The 27,787-nt window shown below is 32.3% G+C and overlaps 3 protein-coding genes across 6 annotated transcripts; 1 reads left to right on the top strand and 2 right to left on the bottom strand.

Moving 5' to 3' along the window:
• Positions 1–415: 415 nt before the first annotated feature.
• LOC111055848 (mitochondrial import inner membrane translocase subunit Tim17-B) lies at positions 416–6,527 on the bottom strand. 2 transcript variants are annotated; one of them, XM_039434109.1, is made up of 4 exons: positions 6,476–6,527; positions 5,208–5,386; positions 3,886–4,229; positions 416–541 (listed from the first exon to the last, which is right to left on the bottom strand). In XM_039434109.1, exons 2-4 carry the CDS (start codon positions 5,352–5,354, stop codon positions 517–519), a joined length of 516 nt encoding a protein of 171 aa, XP_039290043.1. In that variant the 5' UTR covers positions 5,355–5,386; positions 6,476–6,527; the 3' UTR covers positions 416–516. The 2 variants fall into 2 exon arrangements, with proteins under 2 accessions (XP_039290043.1, XP_022198841.1); XM_022343149.2 differs by lacking the exon at positions 6,476–6,527 and adding an exon at positions 5,948–6,096.
• A 3,336-nt stretch (positions 6,528–9,863) lies between these two features.
• On the top strand, positions 9,864–15,276 carry LOC111055960. 3 transcript variants are annotated; one of them, XM_022343276.2, is made up of 5 exons: positions 9,864–9,988; positions 10,968–11,106; positions 11,997–12,209; positions 13,861–14,024; positions 15,064–15,276. In XM_022343276.2, exons 2-5 carry the CDS (start codon positions 10,981–10,983, stop codon positions 15,197–15,199), a joined length of 639 nt encoding a protein of 212 aa, XP_022198968.2. In that variant the 5' UTR covers positions 9,864–9,988; positions 10,968–10,980; the 3' UTR covers positions 15,200–15,276. The 3 variants fall into 3 exon arrangements, with proteins under 3 accessions (XP_022198968.2, XP_022198960.2, XP_039290042.1); XM_022343268.2 differs by having other exon boundaries at positions 9,865–10,007; XM_039434108.1 differs by having other exon boundaries at positions 9,944–10,419.
• A 1,812-nt stretch (positions 15,277–17,088) lies between these two features.
• LOC111055839 (WD repeat-containing protein 61) lies at positions 17,089–27,776 on the bottom strand. Its single transcript, XM_022343139.2, has 7 exons — positions 27,449–27,776; positions 26,089–26,207; positions 24,993–25,156; positions 22,515–22,750; positions 20,922–21,109; positions 19,112–19,286; positions 17,089–17,400 (listed from the first exon to the last, which is right to left on the bottom strand). Exons 1-7 carry the CDS (start codon positions 27,449–27,451, stop codon positions 17,311–17,313), a joined length of 975 nt encoding a protein of 324 aa, XP_022198831.1. The 5' UTR covers positions 27,452–27,776; the 3' UTR covers positions 17,089–17,310.
• Positions 27,777–27,787: the final 11 nt, after the last annotated feature.

The raw sequence follows: 27,787 nt of genomic DNA, 5'->3' as shown, positions 1-27,787 counted from the left end.
TTTCTATTTGTTCGTCAATTGGAACTAACAAGGAAGCAGCAATCCTACATCTCATGATACGTCATAGTTATGTACAAACTATAAACATCACTGATATCCAATCCACATGAAACAACAATCAATAAATCCTCATACTGTGGCCTGTGGCTCTTATCGTTCAACTCTTAATTTTAAATTTGATTCCAATTTCCTAATACTCTTGTTATAGTAGATTGATTAAGAGCACACTTTTCGGTTTCTCATGAGTTTTGTTTAAAGCTAATATTTTTGTATTAACAAACGATTTTTTAATTCTTCATAGATCAACGTCTGATTATTATTTTAATAATCTAGTCATTAAGAATTGAGAACTTCAACTACATAAATTATTCAAACGAATACAATAACATTCAAAAAACTACTGCCAATTCCATAGGAATTTATTGAATTATTTTGAAAATTATAGTTTTCAACGATAACTTTCAAAAGTATACACGTTTTCTTGATCAATTTGTTGTCAGAAATTCGAGAACCCAATCACATCTTGTTAGAATCTTGATCTCTGTAAAATGCGTATATATTATTATTATTTAGAGTACAGTACATGATTTATCTAATAAACTTTGAATACTTAAAATATATGAGTCTTATAGACTCTATCTTCATCACATACTCAAAAAAGGTTAATATAAGGAAAAATGAATCAAGAGTTACTGTATCTGCTTTTTCAAATTCCTTTGAATTTTTCTTAAGTTTCCAAAGTAAAAACAAATTGAGTTTGATCATGAAAAGGGGAAACATGGACTGCATAGTTAAGGATGAGGTCACATAGAAACAATCCAGCATAGTGTATCAACCAACCACTGTATTTACAAATTGATTCAATAGATTATGTACAATACATTGGAAATACATTTTTCTTCAATTTGGAACGCTTTCTATGATTAAACAACAAATCATAGACTGAAAAATCTGGGGATAAATGTAAAGAAATGAACGTCAATGTCACAAAAAGTTAACCTGAATGGTTAATTATGAAAAACCTCAAGAAAGATACAAAATATTTCAGAGTTACACAAATAATAATTGGATTTTGGTTTCCTCAAATTTTAATATTGAGAAATACACAAACAAAAACATTAAAATATGTATTGCCCAATCACAAATAAAGTTAATTTTGAGAAATAACGTTTATAGTATACTCTGAGGTCTGTATGCTCAATAGCAGTACAATATAACCAAGTTTAAATTATTCTAGGATTAAATCAAACTATGTTCACATTAAAATGTGTTTTGTCAGAAGATGGTTTGAGCTAAGTCAACCACACAATAAGTCCGATGAGAGTAGAAGCAACGTTGCTAAATAAGCAACGTTGTCAAGTTCATCAACGTTGTCCACAGCTTATTATAAATGAGAATGAATTAATATTTTTATAATAGACCTGAAAAATTATCAACGTCTTTGTGTGCGGGAGGGGTGAGGAAGTACTCATCTGTTTCAATTTCCATCAGACTATTTTCGTGCGGTTGACTATAGGATTTAACTTAACTGTTATTGAGCATATGAGTCTTAGAAAGAGATCGTTTGCATTAGAAACGATCTTGAGATACAAGTTTTCAAATTAGTTTGAAAACCCTAGTTTTTATGTTTTTTATGTAGACCTACATTAGGTACATAATTTATATGATGTTTTTTTTTAGAAAAAACAGTGTCAGCTTATTGTTGATTCTTTAAAACTGACGCTAAAGAGAAATGAGGACTCAAAATTAACACAGGGTGAACAAGCAGATCTGAAAGAAGGACAAAGTAGCATGTACATAAAATGAAAAATATATAAATCCAGTTATGATGTAACACGAATAAATGTACAATTTTATAACATCTAAACAGGCTAGTGACTTAGCAGCATCGACTCCACAATACTAGTGATAACAATGATAAGTTTTTACTAATTCTCACAAAGAAGGTACTTCATACATTAATTAAATATTATCTTATTCAGGAAACATAATATATTTTTTGTGAATAAATATATTCAAAGAAACCGATTGATTTTTGTCAAATAAACATAGCTAGCACGAATTCATGGTATGTTATTTGATGAGATTATCTTTATAGATTGATAACTACAATAAATTACCTGATTTACCTAACAACGAATCATTTAGAATTTTCAGTAGGCTATATTGCAAAAATTTTGATAACTCTAGATGAAATTACAATATTATAAATTTAGACTTGCATCTCTAGAAAAAGCTGGCATAAGATTCAACATTTTAAATAGTTTACAAAGCTTTATTTGCTAACTATTAATTAATTTTATTGTTCACTTTAAAAGCTTCAGAAATTGCTTTTGGTGCTGAGGAGGAGCAGCACAATTCAAACATATAACGGAATGATATAGAAGAAACTAGTATGCTTTGGGAGCATTGTATTCCTCCAAGGCAAATAAGCATAGAGGAAGTATACGCGATTGTATGCTTTCTTAAAGATGGAAGGTATCTAATGCTATACCCCGGACAAACTCAACCCTGGATCTCCCCCACTATTAGGCTAACTAACACTTCGAAAGCTTCACATCACAGATCCCATTTTGATACTACAAAGGATAATAATTATCATTGATCATTTTGAGGGGATAGTGTGGCGTTCGATATATATTTACCATGAACTGATATAACAAATAAATATGAAAAAATATCAATAAAAACTTGTAGTACCCTTTCATTAAAAATTTTTAAAAACTTAAAAACATTTTTAACGACTAGTTTCAACTTGAAAATGGCCAATGGTCGAAACTAGTCGTTAAAAAGTTTTAAAGTTTTTAAAATGTTTTAATAAAAGGGTACTACAAGTTTTTATATCGTTTTTATTAATTTTAATAAAGTAGCCCATATAAGTGAAATGATTTTATGAAAAAATATATTTATTCATAAACCGATGTCTGCAGAACAATAACCCTCCCGCTCTTGAAGTTCTACTTCGAAATAGCAAAAAATATTGCTAGAGAGTCTGCAGAGTCCTAGGATATCCATATTGAACTATTGACAACTTTAGATAATCACAAACACTCTTATCTATTACACAATTTGAGAAGCGTGAACTAGTTTCGGTTGCTACACCATTACAAATATCTAGTATACTCCCAGTTCACTATAAGTCTCAGTACCCTTTTAAATTATTTTATCACAACATGTTTTGGACATTAATGCCATTTTCAAGTGAAAAACTCTAGTGTCCGAAACATGTAGTGATATAATAATTTAAAAGGGTACTGATATTTAATTTTTATTTATATTAAAAGTAGCCCTAAAGAAAAAAGACAATAACATGGCTTATCCCAGTTTACTAGTTGACAAGAGATTGGTAATAATGTAAAAACACCAGTATCAATCTCTGGCGAATTCCTAATCTACTAGAGATTGAACGATGGGAAGAAAGGGAGATAATGAATCAAATCAATGCTCAAAGAATATAGTTTTTCTATATTAATTTGAATTTTGTTAAATAAACTGTATTTACTATAGGTAAATTGATAATCATATGTATTGTTAATGGTGTAGGAACTGCAATTGAAATCCAGAACAGTTCCCGGATGGATGGATCACAAGTAACTTCCTTTTCCCAAATCGTCAATATCAACATACCACCAGACACTTCTGTCAGGGACTCCCCACCAATAAAAGCCATACGAGTATTATTATTACCAGACACTTCTAAGGCATTGCAACTTAACTCTAGTAGGGGAGAATCCGGATAGATGGATCACAATAAACTTACTTCCGTCAAGCCGTCGATATAAACGTATCGACAGCCATTTCGATGGCATTGCAACAAAGACAGCAGCATTGCAACTTAACTGTAACTACAAAACATTACCTACAATAACAAAACAATCTATTTACTGGTACTGTTGGTTGGGGGGCGGACCCAGCTGCGACGGGTCGTCGCTGAAGACGGGCGTGGGAGGCCGGAAGTTCTCGGCGGTCATCCTTGTGAAGATGATGCCGATGCCTTCGATCATAGCCAATAGGATGCCGCCGACTAGGGCACTTCCGGCAATGGCGGGCAGACCGTTTCTGGCGGACAGGATTCCGCCGGTGGCCGCGCCACTAATGATCGAGTTCCACGGGTCCTCCTTCTTGCGGAAGTGCACCAGTGTGCAGTCGATCGTCGAAAATGTCAGGCCCCACACTGCGAAACTGCCCGCCGTTTTTGGTGCGTTCGTTTTCAGGCCAGCCAGGCATCCCTGTCAAATTAAAAGTGCATTAACTAACGAAGAGTGGGTATGATTTATCCAATAAAACAAGACATTACACTCATAAAACATGTGTCAGGCTATTTCAACCATTTATCGTTTGTATAACGTCTGAGAGTGCTGCCAGACATCTCCACTCAAATTATATTACATTAATACATAAAATTAATGATTGAGTTGAAGCTGTAATAATAAAAATAATTTATTATGAAAAAAATATTCTTTATTCATGAGTGATGTGGGATTTTAGTTCAACCAGCAAGTTGGGAAGCGATTGTTTTCAGTGCTTCTGCTACCAGTTATTCCTGTGGAATTTAAAGAGCCTAATTAACAAATTTGATGTTGATATCATGAAGTGAAGTTCAATAAAACTATATTTTATTTATAGCGCATGTGTGATTTCTCATAGATTGATTTGAAAAAATGTCTTCTGCAGACTTAGAATCGTAAAATGAGTTCTAGAAATACTCCCTGATGATTTTAGAAAGGCTAGAATAGAAAAAAATTACAGTCAAGTTTCTCATCGTTCGTTGGCATGATTTTCATTTTTTTTTTTTTTTTTTTAATAAATGAAGAATAAGGCTAGGCACACACCAGTTAGTCAAGACAAGACAAGACATGATCAGACATAATACTTCACATAGTTGCTTGTAACGTAACACACACTGATTAATCATTGCAATTAGACAAGTCTTCATAAGCAACTATGTGAAGTATTGTGACGGAACGTGTCTGATCATGTCTTGTCTTGTCTTGACTAACTGGTGTTTGCCTAGCCTAAGATAGCAAAGTGATTTCTTATAAGTTATCAAAGATTCTGACAGACGTTTTGATTTACGATGTACTATTACTTTAGATAATTGGACGAAGAGAAATTTGAATATTTAAGTGTATATAGGCATACTCTTATGCCACTTTATAATTATTATCAAACATTACTGAATTGAATTATACTTTGAATACACTCACCTGAAACCTTCTTGATATCCCACTGGGAGCATTTCTAAAGCCTTTAATTCCTTGAAAGATGCCACCTCCAATTACACCCATAGTGAATGCACCACCACAATCATCTACTATTCTCCATGGGCAAGGTTCTCTTGCGTATTCTTCCATTGTTATTTCTTGTGTAGTTTAATAACTTTAGTCTGGAAAAATAAAATATAGTTGATTGAATAAAAAAATCTCTACTAATACAATCATTCATTAGACTAAGGTATAATACTACAAAGTTGTTTAAATCTGATTCTGAAAAGTGTTTATGTAACCAAGCTTACAACTTGAATGCCGATGTCAAAGACATCTAACCAGAGCCTGGTAAGTGGTAACTAAGTATTGAACATTAAAAAATTAAGAAAATAGTCTAAAACAAAATTGGCAAATTGAAATATTTCATCAGCAACTGTAATGATAACAACTTTCTTTTCGACATTGAAAATAACCTATGAAAAACTAACCTTTAATATTTGACAGATAATTAGTTTTAGCTTAGACATAAAGTTCCACATAACTTTAAATGATTATTTGATGGCAATTAAACTTTCTAAAAAGAGATAAAATGAAATAAAAGTTGGACTAGACAAAAATTTCAGTGGATGACGAAACTTTTGACAAGCATCAATACAAAATTAAAATTAGGAACTATCTTATTACTTTTATACAATCTAGACGTTGAATAATAGACAGTATATTTGAGTATGTATACTTACATGATTTTTATTCACAAATAATAAATTTAAACACTGCAATCTCAACTCAAATTATGCGAAAATTTTGTCAACATGTGCCGAGCAGAAAGCACGAAAACAGAAAGACAGACCACAGAGTGAGTGAGAGTACGTGACTACAAAGACACATCTGTCACATTGAAGTTCGGCCATGAAGGGGATAGTAGCCGCACAAAATGCTCACCCACAGCGCTGTATCACAGTATAATTATATCTCTATTCTGTGGCTGTAGCCTATTTCGTTATGATTTGTCAAGTTCTAAAGACCTTTTCATTTGTCAAGGTCTATAAATAAGGTTTAGAGGTCTAAGGTCTATAAGGTTTTTATAGAACTTGTGATTTTTGACTGGAAAACTATCGTCCTACCTGTAGTCCAGTCAATATAGACATGAAATAGAGAGTGAGCTTGCAATTTATATTAGAGTTCTAATTTTTCTATAATATATAGAGTATTTTATATTGTCTGGGTACATAAGAAAAATCTAAAACAAATATTTCATGCAAAATTACCTTGTGCTGGCTAAAGATTGGCCCAAAAATCTCTTATTTCCGCTTCAGTTTCCAGCTAATTCCAGTTTTCCGCCAAATCCAGACATTCACATTAGACAGAAAACTCATGTATCATAAGTTAAATATTCGGTGGATAAATAGAAAACCTATCGTTAAGTGCACTTTAATACATAATACGTACGAAATAAATATTATTACCATACACAAAAATGGCAGATTCTCATTAGTTTAAATGTATTACCTACTCCAATTTTTTCAAGTTTTCCTTCCATTATTATAGCAGCATTTTAATGTCAACTCAGTGGATCCACACCGTTATCAGAGGCGCCCATAAATAGAATAGAATATAATAGAATATCTTTATTAGCCTCAATAGAATATCACAATTTGACAAATAGGCAAGTCAAAACAACACGATAAAAACAGGGTTTATACAACACAACAATAAACAGCCACAGTAAACCTTATTCATATGCTAAGATACCTTATTATTCATTTATTTCAAAATCCTTGAATAAAACTTTTTTCCATAAATTCTTCAACAGAGTAGAAGGTATTATTAAGGAATATTTCTAATACATTTCTTAACCTTCTGTAATTAAGCTGCCTTATTTAAATGGGAAGCCTATTCATAAGTCTGATTGCAGCAATAGTGGGGCTTAGTAATAGGCTTTGATCGGTCTTGTAGAGTTTGCTTCTTGCTACATTCAAAGATTGACTTGATCATGTATTATGTGTGTGTGTAGAACTTCTCAACTCCATTAGGGATTAGTTTTCAAGAACAGTAAGCATTGTAATAATATATGTATAATGAAAAGAGTGTTAATATATGCAAACTCTTGAAAATTTTTCTACAATGCTCACGAAATGGAGATCTGGCAATGACTCTGACAGCCTTTTCCTGCATTAAAAATAAATCTTGCGCTTCTGCTGCACTCTATTAGGCCATATTGAATACGAGAATGAAAAATTCCAAAATAAGCCTAATGAATGTCATCCTGGTCCAGTTCAACACAAAGACGTTTGGGCAAATACACTGCTATACTCAACTTAGAGTAGAGTCTACAATGATTCCCAAAAATTTCGGAAATTGATTATTTATTGTACTATTGAATACAGATCTATTTTAAGCCCAAAGGTGAAAGTAGTTGTTCTATCTGCATTGAGAAGCTCATTAGTATTCAACCAAATTTGAACTACCTTCAAATTAGACTCAGTTAGTGCCACAGCCTGAGTGTCATCTGAATTCCTATTGAGAACTGTGGTGTCATCTGCATATATAGGATTATTTTTGAAGAGACATTGATGCTCAAACCATCAATCATAATACAAAATAGCAATGGACCTAGGGGCTATAGGACTGAGCCCTGAGGTACTCTACACCTAACAGTCAAAGAACCCGAGCTTTTACTATCCACACATACATAATGAGATCTGCCCTGCAAATAGCTGGAGAATAACTCCAGGGCTAATCCTTAAGCCTTCAAGTGCTTCAACTTTGCTAGCAGGATTGCATATGATACACATTCAATAGCTCTACTGAGGTCGCGAAATGATACAGCAGCAGAACATTTCTCCTCAAAACAGTCCAGAATTTCCTCTACCAATTTAATCAGCGCATGGTTGGTTGAGAGGCCTTTTGTGGAAACCAAACTGCTATCACAAAGCAAGTAATTTTCCTTCAAAAATTTATAAAATTGCTTTCCAAATGGAATCTCAATTATTTTTGAAAAAATAGGGACTAAAGCAATGAGCCTAAAGTTTGTAATCTCCTCATGTTTGCCCTTCTTGAAAACCGTATAACTTTAGTGATTTTGAGAGCAGTGGGGAATTTCACTTCAGCAATGATTTATTTACAATATTTGTGAACGGGGTTAGAATACAATATGACGTGTCATACACTTTTGAAGCTATGCTCAAATTATACAGTTTCATATGACAAAATAATAATAATGAAGGTGTGCACTTCTGCTATGTCTACCTCCTTAATAGGTTCAACTGAGTTGGATTGCCAAAAATTGTGTTCCAGATACCACTTTTAAATTTCATTGTCAAATGATTGAACTTGTTGCAACATTTAAAATTTCTACGTCACATAGAAGCTGCTACAATAATGGAAGGAAACTTGAGTGGAATAATACATCAAATTAAAGATAATTTGATGCTCTACTAGCCTATGATGAGCATTAATTTTTACGACGAACTGTTGGAGAGTTATAAGTCCTGAAAGAGCAAAAAATTGGATAAGAATCTGTTTTCAACAATTTTACACCTTCAAAAGCGAATATCTCGAAAACTGTGGGAAATATTACAAAACTCCGCTTAACAAAAACTGTAGAAAATGTATCATGTTTCATTTCTGTTAGTCATGTTGGTTGAGCACATATTATTCCAAGACATGAGGCTATAAACAAAAAGCTAAGAAAATGCAACTTTTAAAGCAACCTCATCCCTTCAGCACACAGAGTAGGGATGGTGACTTTTGATATGTACCTCACCTAAATAGTCCCAACAAAACCGCAGAGTCAAAAATTGTGTTCAAAACATTCCCTTGAAATTTCTTTGTCGATTGGTCTATTCTTGCAAAACTGGAGATTTCACACTCAATACTACATCTACAGTAGCTGCTGCAACAGACTTAGAGAAATGTGTAAAAGTGTGAAATCATAGATCAAATTGAAGAGAATTCCATGCTCTATGAGCTCATAATTAGCCTGGATTTTTTCCATTGATTTTTAAAAAGTTAGAAGAGCAAGTTATTTTGAAAAAGCAGAAAATTTGAGACAAACGAGTTTTTTTTCAAAAATATCACACCTTCAAGAGCGGATATCTCGAAAACTATAGAAGATACAGTATAGGAAACGTTGTGAGATGAATATTTTAGGAAATAATATAAGCTTCATTTTTGTATAGATCAGTCATGTCCATGGGATAGGATAGTTTTCAAGTTATATGCGAGAAACCAAAAAATGGTACCTTTGAACCACTCCACTCCCTTCGCACAAAGGGGTAGAGGCAGGGGGTATAGGTGGGGACTTTAAATAGTTTCACCTCCTTACTATCCTAAACAGAACTGCAGGGAAAAAATTGTCTTCCAAACTTTTCATTCTATACTTCTTTTTGAGCATTCATAGCCTGGACTATCTATGGCTCACTACAGTTGAGGATTCCAAAAAATAATTGGGAATATTTTATATAGTGTCCAGTAAAGCAAAAAACTCCTAATGGAACTGGTCATGTAGATTCCAAACAACTGAAAATCAAAAAATATTTCAAAACTTTTTGTCAATTAATTGTATAGGCCTGATTCTATGCATGATAAATTATCACTTGTTTACAGTTGATTATAGTAAGAACTACATTAAAGTTTTGAGCGCATCTGAAGAAGCAGTTACTTCCCTCTCGAGATGAGCTCCCAAGTAATAACCGCAATCTATTTCGAGAGCAGAATTGGGGCATTCTGCCAAAATCCCGTCCTGCTTCTCAGTGCGTCAACAATATCTATCTCCTACGGTACTGCTCTTCAAAACACGTGAATATTATTTATATTTATTAAACGATTATCATACATGAAAACAATACGATAATCTTACTGATCAAATGTTCATTACTATTAGCACATATGAATATACTATGATAAATACATGTATAATGTTGAATATTCTGTGTCGTTTGTTACTGATGTTGTACAAATTTTCAATCTTCAACTCTGACGAGTGGAACGTTTTTTGTGAAAATATCCTGCGCAAGTCAAAAAACCAGACGAATTATTACTACAATATAGGGGCATGGGGTTGACAAAAATAATTCCCAGTATTGTTATATGCTACAAAATATTCGATTTGAAGGATGTCTATCATATTAACATATTGAATACCTATCTTAAATGTTTTTACAATAAGAATAAGAATTTTTGTACAGTACCCATGTTTATTATGTTGCAGGTAGGCTACATATATTATTTGTATAGGAAAATATATTCATCCGTTTTAAATGAATGAATAAATATTTAATGCATTTGCGTCCTACATTAAAACTTAGTCTAGTTTGCTCCTTAGACACTTCAATAGCTTGAACTTAATAGGAGATGATCTATTAATATAGGAACCAGATATTGCTATTTGGAGGCTTATTTTTAAAATCCAAATACACAAATTCTAAGGTTTTCTCAAGATTACTATCGAGAATTTCGTAAATGCATGGCTCTATTTTGATCTAAGCTTTCTCCATGAAACATTATTGGGTATAATATATACATCATTCTCTATTATTAATAACACTTTGAATAGTTCATTACTTTGATAGTGTTTATATCGAATAGAGTGAACGATTACCGTATGACAGCAAACTAGTGTGTGGAGACGCATATAAGTGTTATTAAAATAACCATTGTTACTGTATCAAAGATTTTGTAGCATAATAAAATAAATAAATCACAATATTATGTTGTATTTTCTCCTTGGATAATATTGTAATCTTACAAATGTTTCAGGAATTATTGAAAAATGACTGACCCACCAGTGTCCAAAGATTCAGAGCAGAAGCAGGTAGTGGAGGTAAACATAGAGGGCCAACAACAGCAGGCTAATAACAACACAGCTCCAAACAATAACGCTCAACCACCAAATCAGGTAAGTTGCAAATATATCAGTAATTGTTTTAAAAATAATTAGTTTTTTAAATAAAATTAGTGAACATAAAGAAAAAACGTTGATAAATATTTGGTGTAGGATATGTAAGTCCATGTGTGAATTACTTGGGCAAAACTAACATAGTTTATTCTGCGAAAACATGACATTCAAGAATATATTCTGTAGGAAATGCAATATTTTTTAGTTGATTCTCTAAAAATATGGTACTGCGCCACCTTTATGAATAATGATAGGAATACATCAGAATAATACTGTACCCTTGCCTCATTACAGTAATAATATGCAATTTCATTTCAAATGTGATTTAGTTTTATTAAGAATTTATCATAATATAAATTCGAATTCCACAGTTCATAAATCCATCTTCTTCATATTCGATTTTTCCGCTGGAATATTACATTATTTATATCTTCATCAGGGCTTGGTTTAATAAGATATATAAGAAATCAAGATCTTATAAATATCTTTGCATCATTGCAATGTTTCCATTTTTCATCTAGGTCTTCCAATTTCGTTTCATTTCCGTTATAAATTTATAAGTTCATTCATTTATTTATCATACAAATATGACACTGATGTAATAACATTGATAGATAAAATAATAAGGTAGGTAGTCCTTGTGCTATTTTTCTTCCAAATTTAGGTGATGACATAGTCTAAGATGAGGTAAGTCTTCCACGCCTACAATTTCTATGCAATTTCAGTCCAAAATAAACATGAAAACTATAAATTTTTGAATTTAAATGATATGTGTATTATGATATGTAAAAAAAAATGAATTCCTTATTTCTATAAAACTCTTCTTATGTTTAATAAGCTTTCCATCGGGGTGGATTACAATTATTTACATTGTATATTTCTTATGGAAGGAAACACAGCGCACTGCCAATGCAACGCTGTCCGCGTTGATCGAGGAGAATGTGCTGAATTTGCTGACCCAAGTGGACACAGCCAACGAAGCCGACCTCAGGTCGAAGAACACCGAGCTGCTCGGCTACCTGGCCAAGTTGATCGACCTACTCAAGGAGAAGACAAGCGAATGCATCACTTTGGAGAAACAGAACACGGCTCTCACTCAGCAGGTGATTTATTGATACGTATCAATGTATTAATTCATTCAATGAATTGATAATTATAATAATTTAATCTTTCTGAGTAATTATGAAGGTGATATTTTGGTAGTTATCTGTACTAAATAAAAATACTAGTTATGTGTCTTTAGTAGCAGCGTTTGAGATAATGGTGTAAGAACCAGATTGAGAACCACAGATTGAGATAATGGTGTAAGAACCGAAACCGGCATTACTTTGGAAAAACAGAACATGACTCTCACTCAGCAGTTAATAAAGTAATCACGTATGTAATGGGACCTTTAGAAGAATTATTTGAATAACTAAAAATTGTGAAAAAAATTCTCTGTTTGAAATTCCAATTTTGAGTTTGGGTCACTAAGAAATACTGATCTTAAAACTAGGTCGATTCATTATTGAGAGTTTGACTCAAAAGCATCGATTTATAAGTTGATCGTGACGCAATAATAACTCTACAGGAACCGGCATAATTAATCTGACGATTTTGTAGTAATTGTTAGTTGGCACCACTGTCATTGAAAAGGCGGGAACGTTTTACATCGATTTAGTCGTGTCATTTTAGTATGTTGTGGTCAAGTGAACATCGAGCGATTGTGATTGAAGCTTAAATAATGATTTAAATTATTTTAACACAGCGTTTATTTCGCAGACATTTCAATAATTTAAATCGACACGCGCCTGTTCCCAGTCTTATTGTGGGTAAAGAATTTTAGGAACACTTCGTCTGCTTTAGAAACGAAACCAACAGGACGAAAACGGACTGTGAGAACGCCTCAAAACATTAACGCGGTAAGAGTAGCTGTTATACGGTCTCCACGACGTTCAGCAGTGAAACATGTTGTTGCACTAGCCATTTCTGATCGAAGTGTACGACGAATTCTTCATTCCGACCTGAAATTCCATCCGTATAAGATAATGTTAGTGCAACAACTTAATGCAAATGAATGGGCACATTGCAAAGCCGCTTGCGAGATCATTTTCGAAAATGTCCACCAGGATGCCGTTTTTCTTTCAAGTGAGTGGCTCGTCACTTTTCATTTTTCGGGATTTGTGAATAAACAAAATTACAGCTATTGGGCAACCAATAATCCACAGAAATAAAGGAAGTCATTCAACTAGAAATTGAAGCAATTCCACAAGTGATGATTGAGCGAACAATGGCAGATTTTAGAATTAGTGTAAGTGAGTGAGTGAAAAATAACGGAAATCATTTGGATGACATAATCTTCAAATAAAAAAACTTAATTTAATATATTACATGTTTTAATTGTACGAAAGGCACTTTAGTTATTATCCCTTGAAAACCGTCAGGTTTTTATGCCGGACTCTGTTTTATGACAGTTGGTTTGTAATTACCAAAATGGTACCGTATTGTTATTGTCATTGATGTGAAGTGGTCTGAAAGTGTGAGTCATCTATGAAACATAAAAAGTCGTGTGTTTACTAAAACTTTACTATTTTGATCAGAGAATTTTTAATATTCTCTCGGCCGGTTATAAGCTAGATTTATTCGTTGTAATAGGAGAACATCTGTAAGAAACGAAACCTATAAGACCTACAGAAAAGAATTGTATCTGGAAGTACTTCTAGAAAATATCATAATTGAGAGAGTAATACTCATAATAATTTTTCCTACTTCTAGTCGAAATCCCTGAAAGAAGTGGTTGGAATAGTGAAGGATTTGCTGAATATTCGCAACATGGAAGTCACCCACCTCCAAGAAGACATTTCGTCAATGCAGGAGAAAATCAACACCGAACGAGTGCGTCAAAATACAATAATCGAGAAAATGGAACACGTCACAAGGTAAAAATTCAACATATTTTCAACAAGTAGGCTATTACTTATTTACTTTTTATGCATCGATGATAGACGAAGAACTCAAAGTTACAAACGGGTATGATAACATACGTATACATGTATTTTGGCTTTGATAACATAGAAAGCATGAGTTCTTGGACAATGGTTTATGAACATTAATAGCCTACTAGAATAAATTATTCAATTCCTTCAAATATTGTTTTTGGTGAGATATAGTGATATTTATCTATAATATAATAAAGAAAATAATCTTCTTATACACGTACAGGATAGGAAATTCACGAATGACGCATTATCACGCCTGAACTACTGAACTTGCAATTTTGTATAGAGATTTATCGAGGATGGTTATTACAGGCCTATTTTAAATTCTTCAATATTTCAGTAGGTCAAGTTTTCAGTTTGTCAAGGTACTTAATTAGACACTTGCGGAGAAAGGTATAGTTGCTAGTCCATAATAAAACACTGGAATACTGCCTAAATATTATATCACGAATTTTTTAAAACGTTACAAACATGTTTCAACACAAATAAAAATATAAATCTGAATACCCTTTTTTTTAAATTATTCAGTCACGACATGTTTCTACTATATAATGCCATTATATAGTCAAAGAAAAAATATACAATGTTTCAATACCTACGGTATCATCTTCACACTGTGTTGAAACATGTTTGTAACGATTTAATAAATTCCTGATATATTAAGAAAATAATCCAGTAATTTATTATTCCATTACTAGTTGAATTATTCACTAACAACAGCGGAAAATCCTTACAAAAAATCCAGAAATAGACTTATTATCAAACTTGATGAATTTTGATTAATTAATTTTCGCTGAGAATGATGTCATAAAATTTGACGTTTTCTTTGTTCAATGAAATTGATGACGAAAAGATTCTATTTATTTATTTACGTAAGCATTGCGCATCAGTGCGAGTAATGGCTGGGCCAATAACGAGATAATATGAAGATGTTTTGAAATATTGTGTAATTGATACAATATTATTGACGGATCCACAGGTTGAACGCGAGTTTGAAGGAAGAATATCAAAAACAATATGCAAAGTTCCAGGAAGTTCGTGATATGTATGAGGAGAAAGTGGCCATTGTACTAGCTGAGAATGAGCGACTCATGGCATTGCACAAAGAGGCATAAATATGACCAACAAAATCTGTATTTTATGGAACAAAAATGTACTTTTCAATGTGAATAAAATATATTTACTACCATAACTACCATTTGAAAATACTGAAATCCTATCCAACTTCCTTACAATAATAATCTACTATGTATAAAGATGTCTGGTGTTCAGATGGTCCTTAAACTGGAAGAATATCTAACTACCTCATAATATTGATAGTCACATAGTCAGGAATCAATTTCTTTCCTATCTACCTCATAATAATCAACTAAATAATTATAAACTTCCTGATTTATAGTAAAATTCTCAAAAATTATAAGAGAAACACTGTCTCTATTGCAACGACTGTGAACTTAATAACTATTATCTGTATAAGAACCAAACTATTTCAATATGATTCGATTGTAATCACCATTTGATGGACCACTTTACAGAGTATGGGGACAAATCTCAAATTAGAAAAGCAAAATTGTTTTTTGTTACACATATTGTAAGCTTGGGGTCAATTATCTTTATAAAGTACCATATTAGAATATGATGACCATTTTATAGTTTAGGGCTACCTGTATTTACATGAAAAATAAAATATCAGTTACAAGTACAGTACTATTTTTTATAAGAAAAATAAGTAAATTTTAAAAAGGGTACTTTGATTTTTAATTTTTCATGTAGAATATATTTATGATGAGTTATTGATGTATCACTTTACGCTAAACAACACCCGGTTGCACAAAAGTCTGTTATCTTTTAGTCCCGATTGAATGCCACGTAAACCAATCAGAGAAGCCTTCTTCAAAATTTCAAATTTCAAAAAAATTCAAATTTATTCACACTCAACTTCTCAGAAGAATCATCTCTGATCGGTTCTCATGGAATGTAGGCCTAATCATGATTGAAACTTAACAGGCTTTTGTGCAACAGTATTAAAGTTGAGAGTGAGTTTTCAAGATTATCACAGGAATTTCCAAACAGACACATAGTAAAAACAACAATTAATACTGATAAATATGAAATTATATTTCATCCGGATTGAAAAATATCAAAATCGATCACTCATAAAATCACTATGTATAAAGATGTCTGGTGTTCAGATGGTCCTTAAACTGGAAGAATATCTAACTACCTCATAATATTGATAGTCACATAGTCAGGAATCAATTTCTTTCCTATCTACCTCATAATAATCAACTAAATAATTATAAACTTCCTGATTTATAGTAAAATTCTCAAAAATTATAAGAGAAACACTGTCTCTATTGCAACGACTGTGAACTTAATAACTATTATCTGTATAAGAACCAAACTATTTCAATATGATTCGATTGTAATCACCATTTGATGGACCACTTTACAGAGTATGGGGACAAATCTCAAATTAGAAAAGCAAAATTGTTTTTTGTTACACATATTGTAAGCTTGGGGTCAATTATCTTTATAAAGTACCATATTAGAATATGATGACCATTTTATAGTTTAGGGCTACCTGTATTTACATGAAAAATAAAATATCAGTTACAAGTACAGTACTATTTTTTATAAGAAAAATAAGTAAATTTTAAAAAGGGTACTTTTCATGTAGAATATATTTATGATGAGTTATTGATGTATCACTTTACGCTAAACAACACCCGGTTGCACAAAAGTCTGTTATCTTTTAGTCCCGATTGAATGCCACGTAAACCAATCAGAGAAGCCTTCTTCAAAATTTCAAATTTCAAAAAAATTCAAATTTATTCACACTCAACTTCTCAGAAGAATCATCTCTGATCGGTTCTCATGGAATGTAGGCCTAATCATGATTGAAACTTAACAGGCTTTTGTGCAACAGTATTAAAGTTGAGAGTGAGTTTTCAAGATTATCACAGGAATTTCCAAACAGACACATAGTAAAAACAACAATTAATACTGATAAATATGAAATTATATTTCATCCGGATTGAAAAATATCAAAATCGATCACTCATAAAATCACTAGGGATAACATTGGGCATTGATTGGAGGAGAATGATAATGTTAGACATGATAATGAATAATTAAATTTAATAATATAGAATAGTTTCCTCCCTTACCAATAAAGAAGACAATGAGCTTATCCAATAAAACATAAAAAGTTCAGTTCATATTTTTAGTACGGACACTGGTAAACGTTGATGGATCGGTCGTCGGAGACCGACACTATTTTGTTCGATTCTGAGTTCCATTGCACTCCCCAAACCTGCAATAGATGATTCACTTTATAACTTTTCAAAATGTTTTGAGAACACAAGATGACTGGAGAAATACGTGAGAACTAGTCTTGTCATCTTAATAATAAATTATGTAGCAAAAATGGTTTCATTATGGGATCCATTACACAATCAAATTCTTTGAACAACGATCTTTAGTGGAGTAATATGTCATATTTTATAAACTATTTCATTGACTAATACAAAATTAAATCATTCATGAAAATTGATTTGAGCTGACCAAAAACTTTCTTTGATAAACTATAAATACAATTATTTTATCCATGGTAGATATTCAACATGGTGATCATCGTTAGGCTAGTTTCACACTCATTCGGTTCGTTTTCGGCAAATTCCGATAAGTGTGAAACGATTATTCGGTTTGAATTCGGTACCGAATAGCAACCGCATAGCACCGAACGCCCCCTCGACCACTACCTCCGTAAACACGGAGGTAGTGCCTCGACACGAATAGGTTTCATCATATTCGAATTCGTTGCTAGGGAAATAGAAAAAACAAAGTCTTTTACACACGCTTGCCTTTTTTGTTTTTATTTTAACCTGATATCGTGATTATCTGTTTCAAAATTTTCCAAGTCAAAATCGTATGGTCAATTCATTTCTGTTAGTTCACAGGAACATTTTTTTCTCAATGAATAGTTTGCTAAAAATATGAAAGATATAAATTAAAACTAAGGGATAATTTTCATTTTTCCACGAATATTACATGATTTCATCAATGGAGAGAAGAGATGAAGTTTACATACCATGTGTCAAAACAAGAAACAAATTTTCAATTTAAAAAAATAATCTCTCTGAACATCCAAAATTAACATAATCAAAAAGAAACTATTCAAATAATTCAAAATTTTTAATTAGCTTTAAGATTTTGTTGTTCAAGAAATAACATCTTACAATTTAACACCAGCATGAAATGTGAAAATCCAAACACAGTTGTGTTTGAGAAGAAAATACCTAATTAGAACCGTACGGATTAAAACCTGACATGTATGAAAGCCTCATTCGTTTTCGGTAACGAACCGAACCGAACCGAATGCGTGTGAAGCTAGCCTTAATTTCAATCCACGGATTAGGTTTTCAATTACTTATTCCGATACCCAATATTACATATTGATATATTATATATCCAATTATTGGATGAAGTAAACAAATACAATATTGAGGAAAGAGCAAACAGGCAATAATTTTGTTTGTGATATAGTTTATATTAATGAAGTGATTTGATTAATGAATATGAGAAAAGAACTCAATCTTACGACTAAACAGAGTTGAATACGGTAGTTGACACGAAATGATTTATTCATGGAAGTAATAGTGGGTGTTCAGACTTTATACTCGGATTAATGAAACTTATGAATTTGAACAGTATACGAAATAAAAGTAATAGAGCATGTATTTATACATAATTTATACTCGGATTAATAAAACTTGTGTATTTGAACAGTATAAGAAACTCCTATTTAGCTAATCCAATGAGCTGATCAATTAGCTGAACCGCATATTCAATAGATAATTCATTTATAAAAGTAATGGTGGATGTTTGAGATTTATACTCGAATTGATAAAACTTGTTTATTGGAACAGTACGAGAAACTCCTCTCTAGCCAATCCAATGCGCAAGTTCAATTGATTACAGTATAGGATGGTATTGATTATGACATTACTGATGAGATTGATTACCTGATCAATATGTTCATTGAAGGTATGCACGGCTGCCTTTGGTGTTTTCAGTTCCCACACTTTGACCGAGTTGTCAGAGCTGCTTGATACAAAGTGCTTGTTGTCCGGCGCGAACGCCACACTCAAAACCCACGACCGGTGGCCTGACAATGTCGCTGTCAAGCTGCCGTGCTGGCTAAAATTGAAAAAACAACAAAAATCTTCATAAATATTCAAACATTAAATCATAATTAAGTAAAACATGAAATAACAATGAAATAGTAGTTTAATAATAGTAAAAATTTGACCTCGGTACAAAATTAACTGAACAGAAATAAATTCAATTCTACTTATAAATCACATAATACATTGAATTTTGTTTTACTTGTAGCTGTTTTTTAAGGATATGATCTTTATTGTTTTTTATCATTCAAATGGCAATCAATTAACTGTATTGATTTATTAATGAAGTACACTATCTTCTAGAACTACTCAATATTTTTAAATGAATTAACTTGTAACTTTTCAGTAAAGGTAATTATTATAAGTTTATAAACACACTTATTATCCTTATAAAGTATTTATTAAATTTTTAATTGATAAACTAGTAGCTTTTCAGTAAAAGTAATTATTATAAGTTTATAAACACACTTATTTTCCTTATAAAGTGATTATTAAATTTTTTAATGGATTAACTAGTAACTTTTCACATATCATTTTGTAGACACAATGTTCCGTCCATACTGTCATTATTAAGAGTGTCAAAATTTGCAGGGATATGTCGTGTCTAAAAAAGATAAGTGAAATGAAACTCAATGGAACTCATGGAATTCATTGAAAAAAATTAATATATTCCGTTGTTAGTTATCCATCTTGTTTTCACTATTATTATTACTACTATTAAATTTTGTAAAACTTCAAAGTGAAAAAACACTCACATTCTTTGATGTGGCGACGTCTGTTTCGTGCTGGTATTTCACATTTTCAAGCCAAACAGAAATGTGCAATACCAGCACGAAAAGGACGTCGCCACATCAAATAATGTGAGTGTTTTTTCACTTAAAAGTTTTACAAAATTTAATAGTAATAATATATTCCTATAAATATTATCTATTTTACTTGCTAAATCTTGTGAATACATGTCAATACGTCAAAACATATTGAATGTTGTCCTTAATTCCAAGAAAAATGTCAATGATCATCTGATAGAGGGCAATACAGTGGATGCTCACAGAGAACTACTGCTAGAACGTTGAAGGAACTGTAGGCATTTCACAAAATTAATGCTAATAGTATGGAAATTGTAATTCAAATTCAGATAGAGAATGACTGAAATCAACTTGAAATAATTGTCGAAACAACTCATTTATAAAAATATTGTTGAACATTTCAGTTCACTAGAGATTGATAATGGTATGATACCCGAAACTAGTATTTCACAATACTTTAATAAATCAATATTTGTGATAAGTTGATTTTATTGAAAACGAATAGCTTCCACATCATCCTAACAGCGACAGAGAAAATCCATATATAAACACTATTAAATCCTCAGAAGACTTATGCACATTGTAAACACTGGTGCAGAGGAAATAGCTATAGTATAGGAGATTCAATCAACCCTACTCTACAAAAAATGTTCGTCTGGTCTGGATTATAGCGAAAATTGTTAGGAATATTTATTTATTCATCAATGACATAATCATGAAATGATTGGAAATGAAAATCAGGCTTAGCCGTTACTATTTCATTCCCGAGTTTTGAGTAAACTTTAGTCAATAAATGTTATGTTTTGTAAACACTTGCAATGTGATCAACTTTTTCAACTGACACATCATAAATCTTCATGAAGCCGTCATCTGATGCGGTCAGTAGGAGCTGAGAGTCGGGCGAGAAGCATAAGGATCTGATAGGCATAGCGTGACCCTCCAGCTTGTGGACTAGTTTACCAGGCACTACGTCGAAAATGTTGATTATACCGTCGATGGCCCCTGATGCCACGTATTTTCCATCAGGACTCTGCAAGAAATTAAAGTTGGTAAGTGGATTATTTATTTACAAGGTCTTTATTGATATTCACCCCACACAGGCTAGGCATCGGGGCGTTTTTTATTTTATTCATTCATATAAAAGAACCTTATCATTATGTTAAATCATTATATTAATGTAAATTTCTATGTTTCGATGATAAGAAACAGATTATCCTGTTATTGGACTGTTTTTTTTTTTTTGATGAATAAAATCTTTTTCATTCTCATTTCATTCGTATCAATACGTTGTAAATAATCGTAGCTTATAAATTTTGTTATCAACATGTCTTCATTCTCAATAAACTCCTCGACCAGAGAAATTATTATTACTATTTCATCTTGCTGTACAAACATGTTTTGAGAATATGGTGTGGACAAGTGGGTTACATAAGATCTCACTTTCGTTTTTGTTTATCCGTTTCAAATATATCTTGAAAATATAATTATAATGTAAAAAATCATTTGAAATACTTCTATTTATTTATAAGCACTTTCTGTGACAAGATGTAGGAATAATATTGGGATAATTTTTCCACCACAGATCCCGGGATCTGCCTTATGATTTTTGTAGCTATTTTATGTATCAACTTATAGATTTGTATTATTATCTTAACGTATATCTAAAATTATACATATGTATGTGAAATGAAAAAATAACTTTGAATTTCAAATGAAAATACATTTTTTACTTGGTCCCTGTGAAAAAGTATTATTTTTTATACAAAAAATGATACTTCCAAAACAACAACTACTTGTAATAAGCATTGAGTTTCTCCAGTTCAACAAGGTGTCTGATAGTTGATACTTGAAGTCTGATTAAGTAGCCTATTGAATTCTACTAGAATCATTGAATAACTAAAGCAAAAGTACTTGACAAGATTTCTAGAAGCCTACACAATTCTACGGAAATAAAATTACGTGGGATAGTTTATCTTTCGAGTACGATACTTATATTCGATTCCAACTCAACTCAGTTTCCAACAAACTTCATTTCTTCTAGGACTTCTTGGACTAATTTTTAATTGAATACGTTTAGAAAAGTATGTTCATGTGATCCAGGACTCACTAATTATTCCACTTTCATGTTCAGTAATTATAGATAAGGGAAGAAAGTAAATTAAATATATTATGAAAATTAACTTGCACATTATTTAGGGAATCCAAACCTATGTATCAGATTTGAGAAATTGATAAACCAATGTGGAATATGGATGGTTTTATGACGTGAGATTCAACTTTGCAGTCATAATTACAGTATAGTTTTTCTGAAATGATTTTCTCTCAGTATAACATTCCATTCACTCCATTTTATCAAGTAATATGATAAAACTTGAAGAATTCTTCAAGACCAATTGAAAAATGTTTGGGGGAAAAGACAATGGAAAATTACTCACATAAGCTATGCTGAGAGTATACTGCCCTCTGGTATCTAGTGTTCTCTCCTGTTTCCTGGTTTCAACGTTGTATAAGTTGATTTTGCCAGCATGGTTGCCGGATATCACATATTTGTTGTCAGGCGAGAATGCCACTGTCCAAATATCGGTGGGACCTGTCTCCATCATTCCGACTTTTTCACCAGTTTCTGTGCTCCATAACCGCAGACTAGCGTCCAATGAACTACTGGCAATCACTAAAAACAAATAATTAGAAAAAATTAATTGATTTCGCACAGTATGAACATTGCAACGCTGTGCAAACGGTGCTGAGAACTCTTCAGTAAGAAAGTTAGTAGGGATTGATAACAATTTGTAATTGACAATGTTACATTTGTGAGATGCATAACTCAGCTACGTTTGGCAACTATAAGCGGGTTTTATCTGTATTTTAAGGAAAAATGAGTTTACACAGCTTGTGACAGGCACTGTCCAATCTGCAATATGCGCGAGGAGGAAACACCAGCTCATTTTCTAGTCAGGTGCCCTATGTATTCTGAATTGAGACAACAGTTCTTGTCAGAGTATACGAATAATATTGTTGAACACGACGATAGAGTAATGGTTCTCCTTTTAAATGTTTCCTTGAATAAAATTAGAGACATTTACAAATTCATGGTGAACGTTTTGAGATTGCGTAACTATATTTTAGAAGCAACAGGCTTCTAATTTATTTACGGAGATCACAGGATTAACAGGGGAATTATTTTTACAGTATTCACCTTCTTTTATGGTTGCATGTGTTAAAATATCCATATTATCTAGTCTACATTATGTTAATATTAAAGATTATGTATCATGTATGATTAATTGTCGCTAACTTGTTACTGTTGATTTATTTCGAGAATTTATGTTTCTATTTGCATGAGTTGAAATATCCAAACTATCTAGTCTACATCTGTTAACTTGAATATTATTCATCTTATAAGATTCATTGTTGTAATTTGTTATTTATTTCGAGGATTTATGTTTTTAAAGTATTACTTTTCCATTGTTACTTTTGAATTGAAAATGTACAACCAATTTGTATGATCCAAGGTTCTTGAACAAATAAAATGATTATTTATTTATGTTAACTTTGTGACAAATGTAAAATGTGACAATTGTAATTTGTGACAATTTGAAAAAATGTTAACATTTTTTACGAATGTCAATGTTACAATTGTGACATTGACAATGTTACAAATACATTTAAAATTTGTAATTGACTCATGAATCAACGAGTTTATCTGAGATTTACCAATTAATTGTTAGCATTAGAGTGTTGTGTTGTGGGTGATGTTATGGTATTCCTCCATAATAGAAAACGCAAAAATAGAAAAAGTGGTGGATAATTTATATTAGGGTTTTCCTTCATTGATATTGAGGTTAAATATAATAGTAACATTTAAATAGTTACATTTAAATGTAATAGCATAAACTATTGCATTTTAATTGAGGAGTGAATCCTCAAATTTTATTAATACAAATAATCTCGATTTAGAATGGAAGAACTGGGTACAGCAATTTTATAAAGATAGTTTTCACCAGCAGATGGATAATATAAGTAGCTCGGGTGGCTCGTTGGAATAAGTGATAACGCGCCGGTCTGATAATCAAGAAAACCCGAGTTCGAATCTCGACCGGGGAAAAATTTTTTGACCACAGCACAATCACATAGATACGGCCACCTCGTCTTTCGGAGGAAAAGATAAGCCTTCGCTCTTGATCCTACCTAAAAAGTAGTCGTCATCTCTCATCATCATCCCTCTCACTCATTACCCAAGCACACGCCTAAGAGCTTACATGGGCATCACCCTCAGTATTAGTATTAGAATGAATGTTCGTACTCATTTTGTAAAAGAATATATTTCACTCCAATTGGGATTATTTCAGATGAAAAATAATATAACTTTTGAATGAAATAGCAAAGTTCCTCAGAGACAAATTTTCATGATCCCATCTCACCAGCAAGAAAAACGAAGTAAGAAGCAAGCGCCGTCGTCAATCTTACCTTCATTATATAGTTTCAGTTGAAAGTGTCTGTCAAAGGGTTTACATTCAATTTATAAACTCTAAGAGATTTATATTTCTCTTACAAGACGAAGAAGTTCCACAAAATAAATAGTAATGAAACTTGAGCTATTTCTGTATGAGAGTATAATCATAGAAAAGAGATAGCATAAGAAGATATCCCATGGACGAGATCCCATGGTATAGGGAGTTTTTGTTCCAAATTGTTAACTCAAGCCGATAGTCCTAGTAGTTCTTTTTTCTTGAAGTTATGTGATGCTGGTCTCTCATAATGTGCCGTACGTATACACTCTCACCCGGCCAAAATAGTAATAATAAACTGTGATCGGCTTGAGTTAACAAGATATCGGCTTGAATAAACGCCCTATACCAAGGAATATCTTCTTATGCAATCTTTTCTTATGGTATTATTTTCGCAATGCTCACTTGTAGAATCCGAATTTATGGCCACAGAAACAACACCCAACGAGTGTCCATCCAGTTTATGTTTTAGTTCTAGACCGCCATCTTTGTATTCCCATACTTTGACCGCGTCATCTACCGATCCTGTCACGATAAAGTCCATTGGGTCGGAGTCTTGCATCGAATCTCTGCAACAGGACAAATTTGTCATGATAAAAATATACATGAGACTGAATTAAGAATATTATTTTCTTGTTAAATTTTATTAAACTAGTCACTTGGACTAACCATTAATTTTAATCCATCATTTTAAAAAAAGTAAAATACTAAAGTCCTCCACTGAAACCTTCAGCTCTGTTTAACAATTATTACACTAGGCCTATGTAATTTGTTTTTATCGATTGAATTTATTTATACACACATATATATTTTTTCACTTCACCAACACTACACTAACTCAAAGGACTTTGTTCTTTTTAATCCTCTTGTAAGTTGAGTGTTGTCTAGTAGTTCAATGTCCTCTATGTTGTCGTGCTGATTAAGACGTGACTCATGAAGGGCTGCCAATCGAAGAGCAAACCGAGTTATATTTAAGAATATTATTGAATTTATTTAACTTATTGCTAGAAAACACAAAGCAATCATAGAATATAGACATGTATAGTATAAAATAATAGAAAGATGAATATAATGAAACAATCTAGATAGTTCAGTAAAAAAAATACAAATAATAACAACGTGTGGAAGTTAGTGAAGAATAAAATTGAAAAGTCTCACATAACCTTTATTTGGACAATTTATTTTATGAAATTGGGATGAAAAGAAGTATTGGACTGTAGTCTGTTTCATTGTCCTTAAGTTGATTGTGAATGATGAATAAATGATAGTGAGGTGAGGGGAAAATGAAGTAGTGCGCATTTTATGCTCTGTGTCTCTTCCAATCTGTTTTACACTAATGACAGGACAACCAACTACAGTGTCTTCTCCACTAGAAGTCCTGTTTTCGTGACTGAACCATATAGCTTTTCAATTGACAATCTACAAAATTTATAATTTTTAATACAACACCTGAATCTAATAATTTTTGTGATCTTATGGAGGTAAAAAAAGATTAAGTTACCTTGAGTCATCATCTCCATCGCCATTGAGATCATCTTTCTTCTTCGGATCCAAATGTCCCCAGGCACAACTCCAGATGCTGTCCTCATGGGCATTTTGTCGACGATAAGCCAAAGAATACTGTACAGAAGAACAACAATATTTTAGAAATCTCAAGAAACAACCAGAGCATCGATCAACTCAGAAATTCAACAATATTTTCGTCTAGAAAATAAAGTTCAAATTACTTGAGAATTCATGGCAGGCCGAATGAAATATTTATATTTAATTTTAGATGTATTTTAACGTTTAAAGATATGGGTAATAATTTTTGAAAAACCTTTATTCAACTTAATAGAAGCGCGCCAATCACTATCCTATTTCTAGTCCAACGTGAGTTCCAATATCCAATGTTGCATTCGACGTCGGAACGTGAATGGGGTTTTTTATGTTGGATGTCTACTTATACTTGAATACTTGAAGTCGTTGCCATGGACTGGGGTCACCAGATAGGCATTGTCAGAAAAACTCCTGTCACATACGTTTAGGAAAACTGCATAGCTATTCATGTTGTGGAGGCGCTGGATCTGCAAAATAGATATTCCTCAATTCTACAAACAAGAGGAGTGGTCTTTCAATAAGTTTATTCTTCACAATTGCGTAGAACCTGGAGTGTGGTTTGCCTTGTATAGCTAGGCTACTTGGGAAGACTGTTGAAGAAGGCTTGTGGTGGGAAGCTTTTGCAAGTTTTAGCCAGTCTTCTGCTCCAATGAGGCAGCATGTCTAGCATTTTATTGATGTATATCACCTCTTCTGTCAAGCAGATCCCGGTTTACTGATTGTACACAGTGAGGATTCCAAGACTTCTAAAGAGAGGCCGACAATGTTTCCTAAAGTCTGAGAATCATCATGGTTTTTTATGCAGGAGCAGAACATCATGGACGGTTGGTGAATGACCCCATAGCAGTAGCCCAAAGTTAGGTTATTTTACTCGAGTTGTCATCCCGGCCACCAATCCTAATGACTCAGCTTACTTTAAATACGACCACTATTTGTGATTCTTTGGTGTCCTACAACAGGGAAACCAGCATTATTACCAAATTTAATGCGGGCAAAAGAATGCAGATATGCACTAACTGAATTTGATAACAGATGGGCAATTTCTGTGTGCCGATTTCTTTAAAAAAAAATTAAATAACTAAACATTTATTAATCAATCTTTTAAATTGACTTGAATAACAATTTTCTTAGCAAAAAATTAAGTTCTTCATCATTGAACTGCCGGTATAGTAGCCTACAATACAATTTTTTTTGTACTAAGCACGCCAATGTTTGAGGTTAGAAAACTGTTATGATAAATTCAATTTGTAAAATCAACTCACCATAGCTTGATGTTTTTAGAATGGATAAGAGTATGATCAATAATGATGGATCATCACTGGAAGTTGAATAAAAATTATATTAATTGATTTAAATGAACAAAATACATAAATTATTTGTGAACAAGTATATGGCATCGCATAATCAGCAAGCAAAAAGCAAACACAAAGATGAAAGATGCAACGCCATGGATGCAACATTCACATGATTGGGATTGGGACATGAATTGCGATCCCAAATATCACTTGGAAAAAGTCGAAAATTATTGATAAAGTAAGTCAAAAATTATTTTGAACCCAAAAAGTTTAATTCTAAAATGTGTTTGTTGATATAACTTTGAA

This window comes from Nilaparvata lugens, chromosome 8 (genome assembly GCF_014356525.2).
Source record: "Nilaparvata lugens isolate BPH chromosome 8, ASM1435652v1, whole genome shotgun sequence".
Classification (NCBI taxonomy): domain Eukaryota; kingdom Metazoa; phylum Arthropoda; class Insecta; order Hemiptera; family Delphacidae; genus Nilaparvata; species Nilaparvata lugens.
This window is presented reverse-complemented; position numbering and strand designations above follow the sequence as displayed.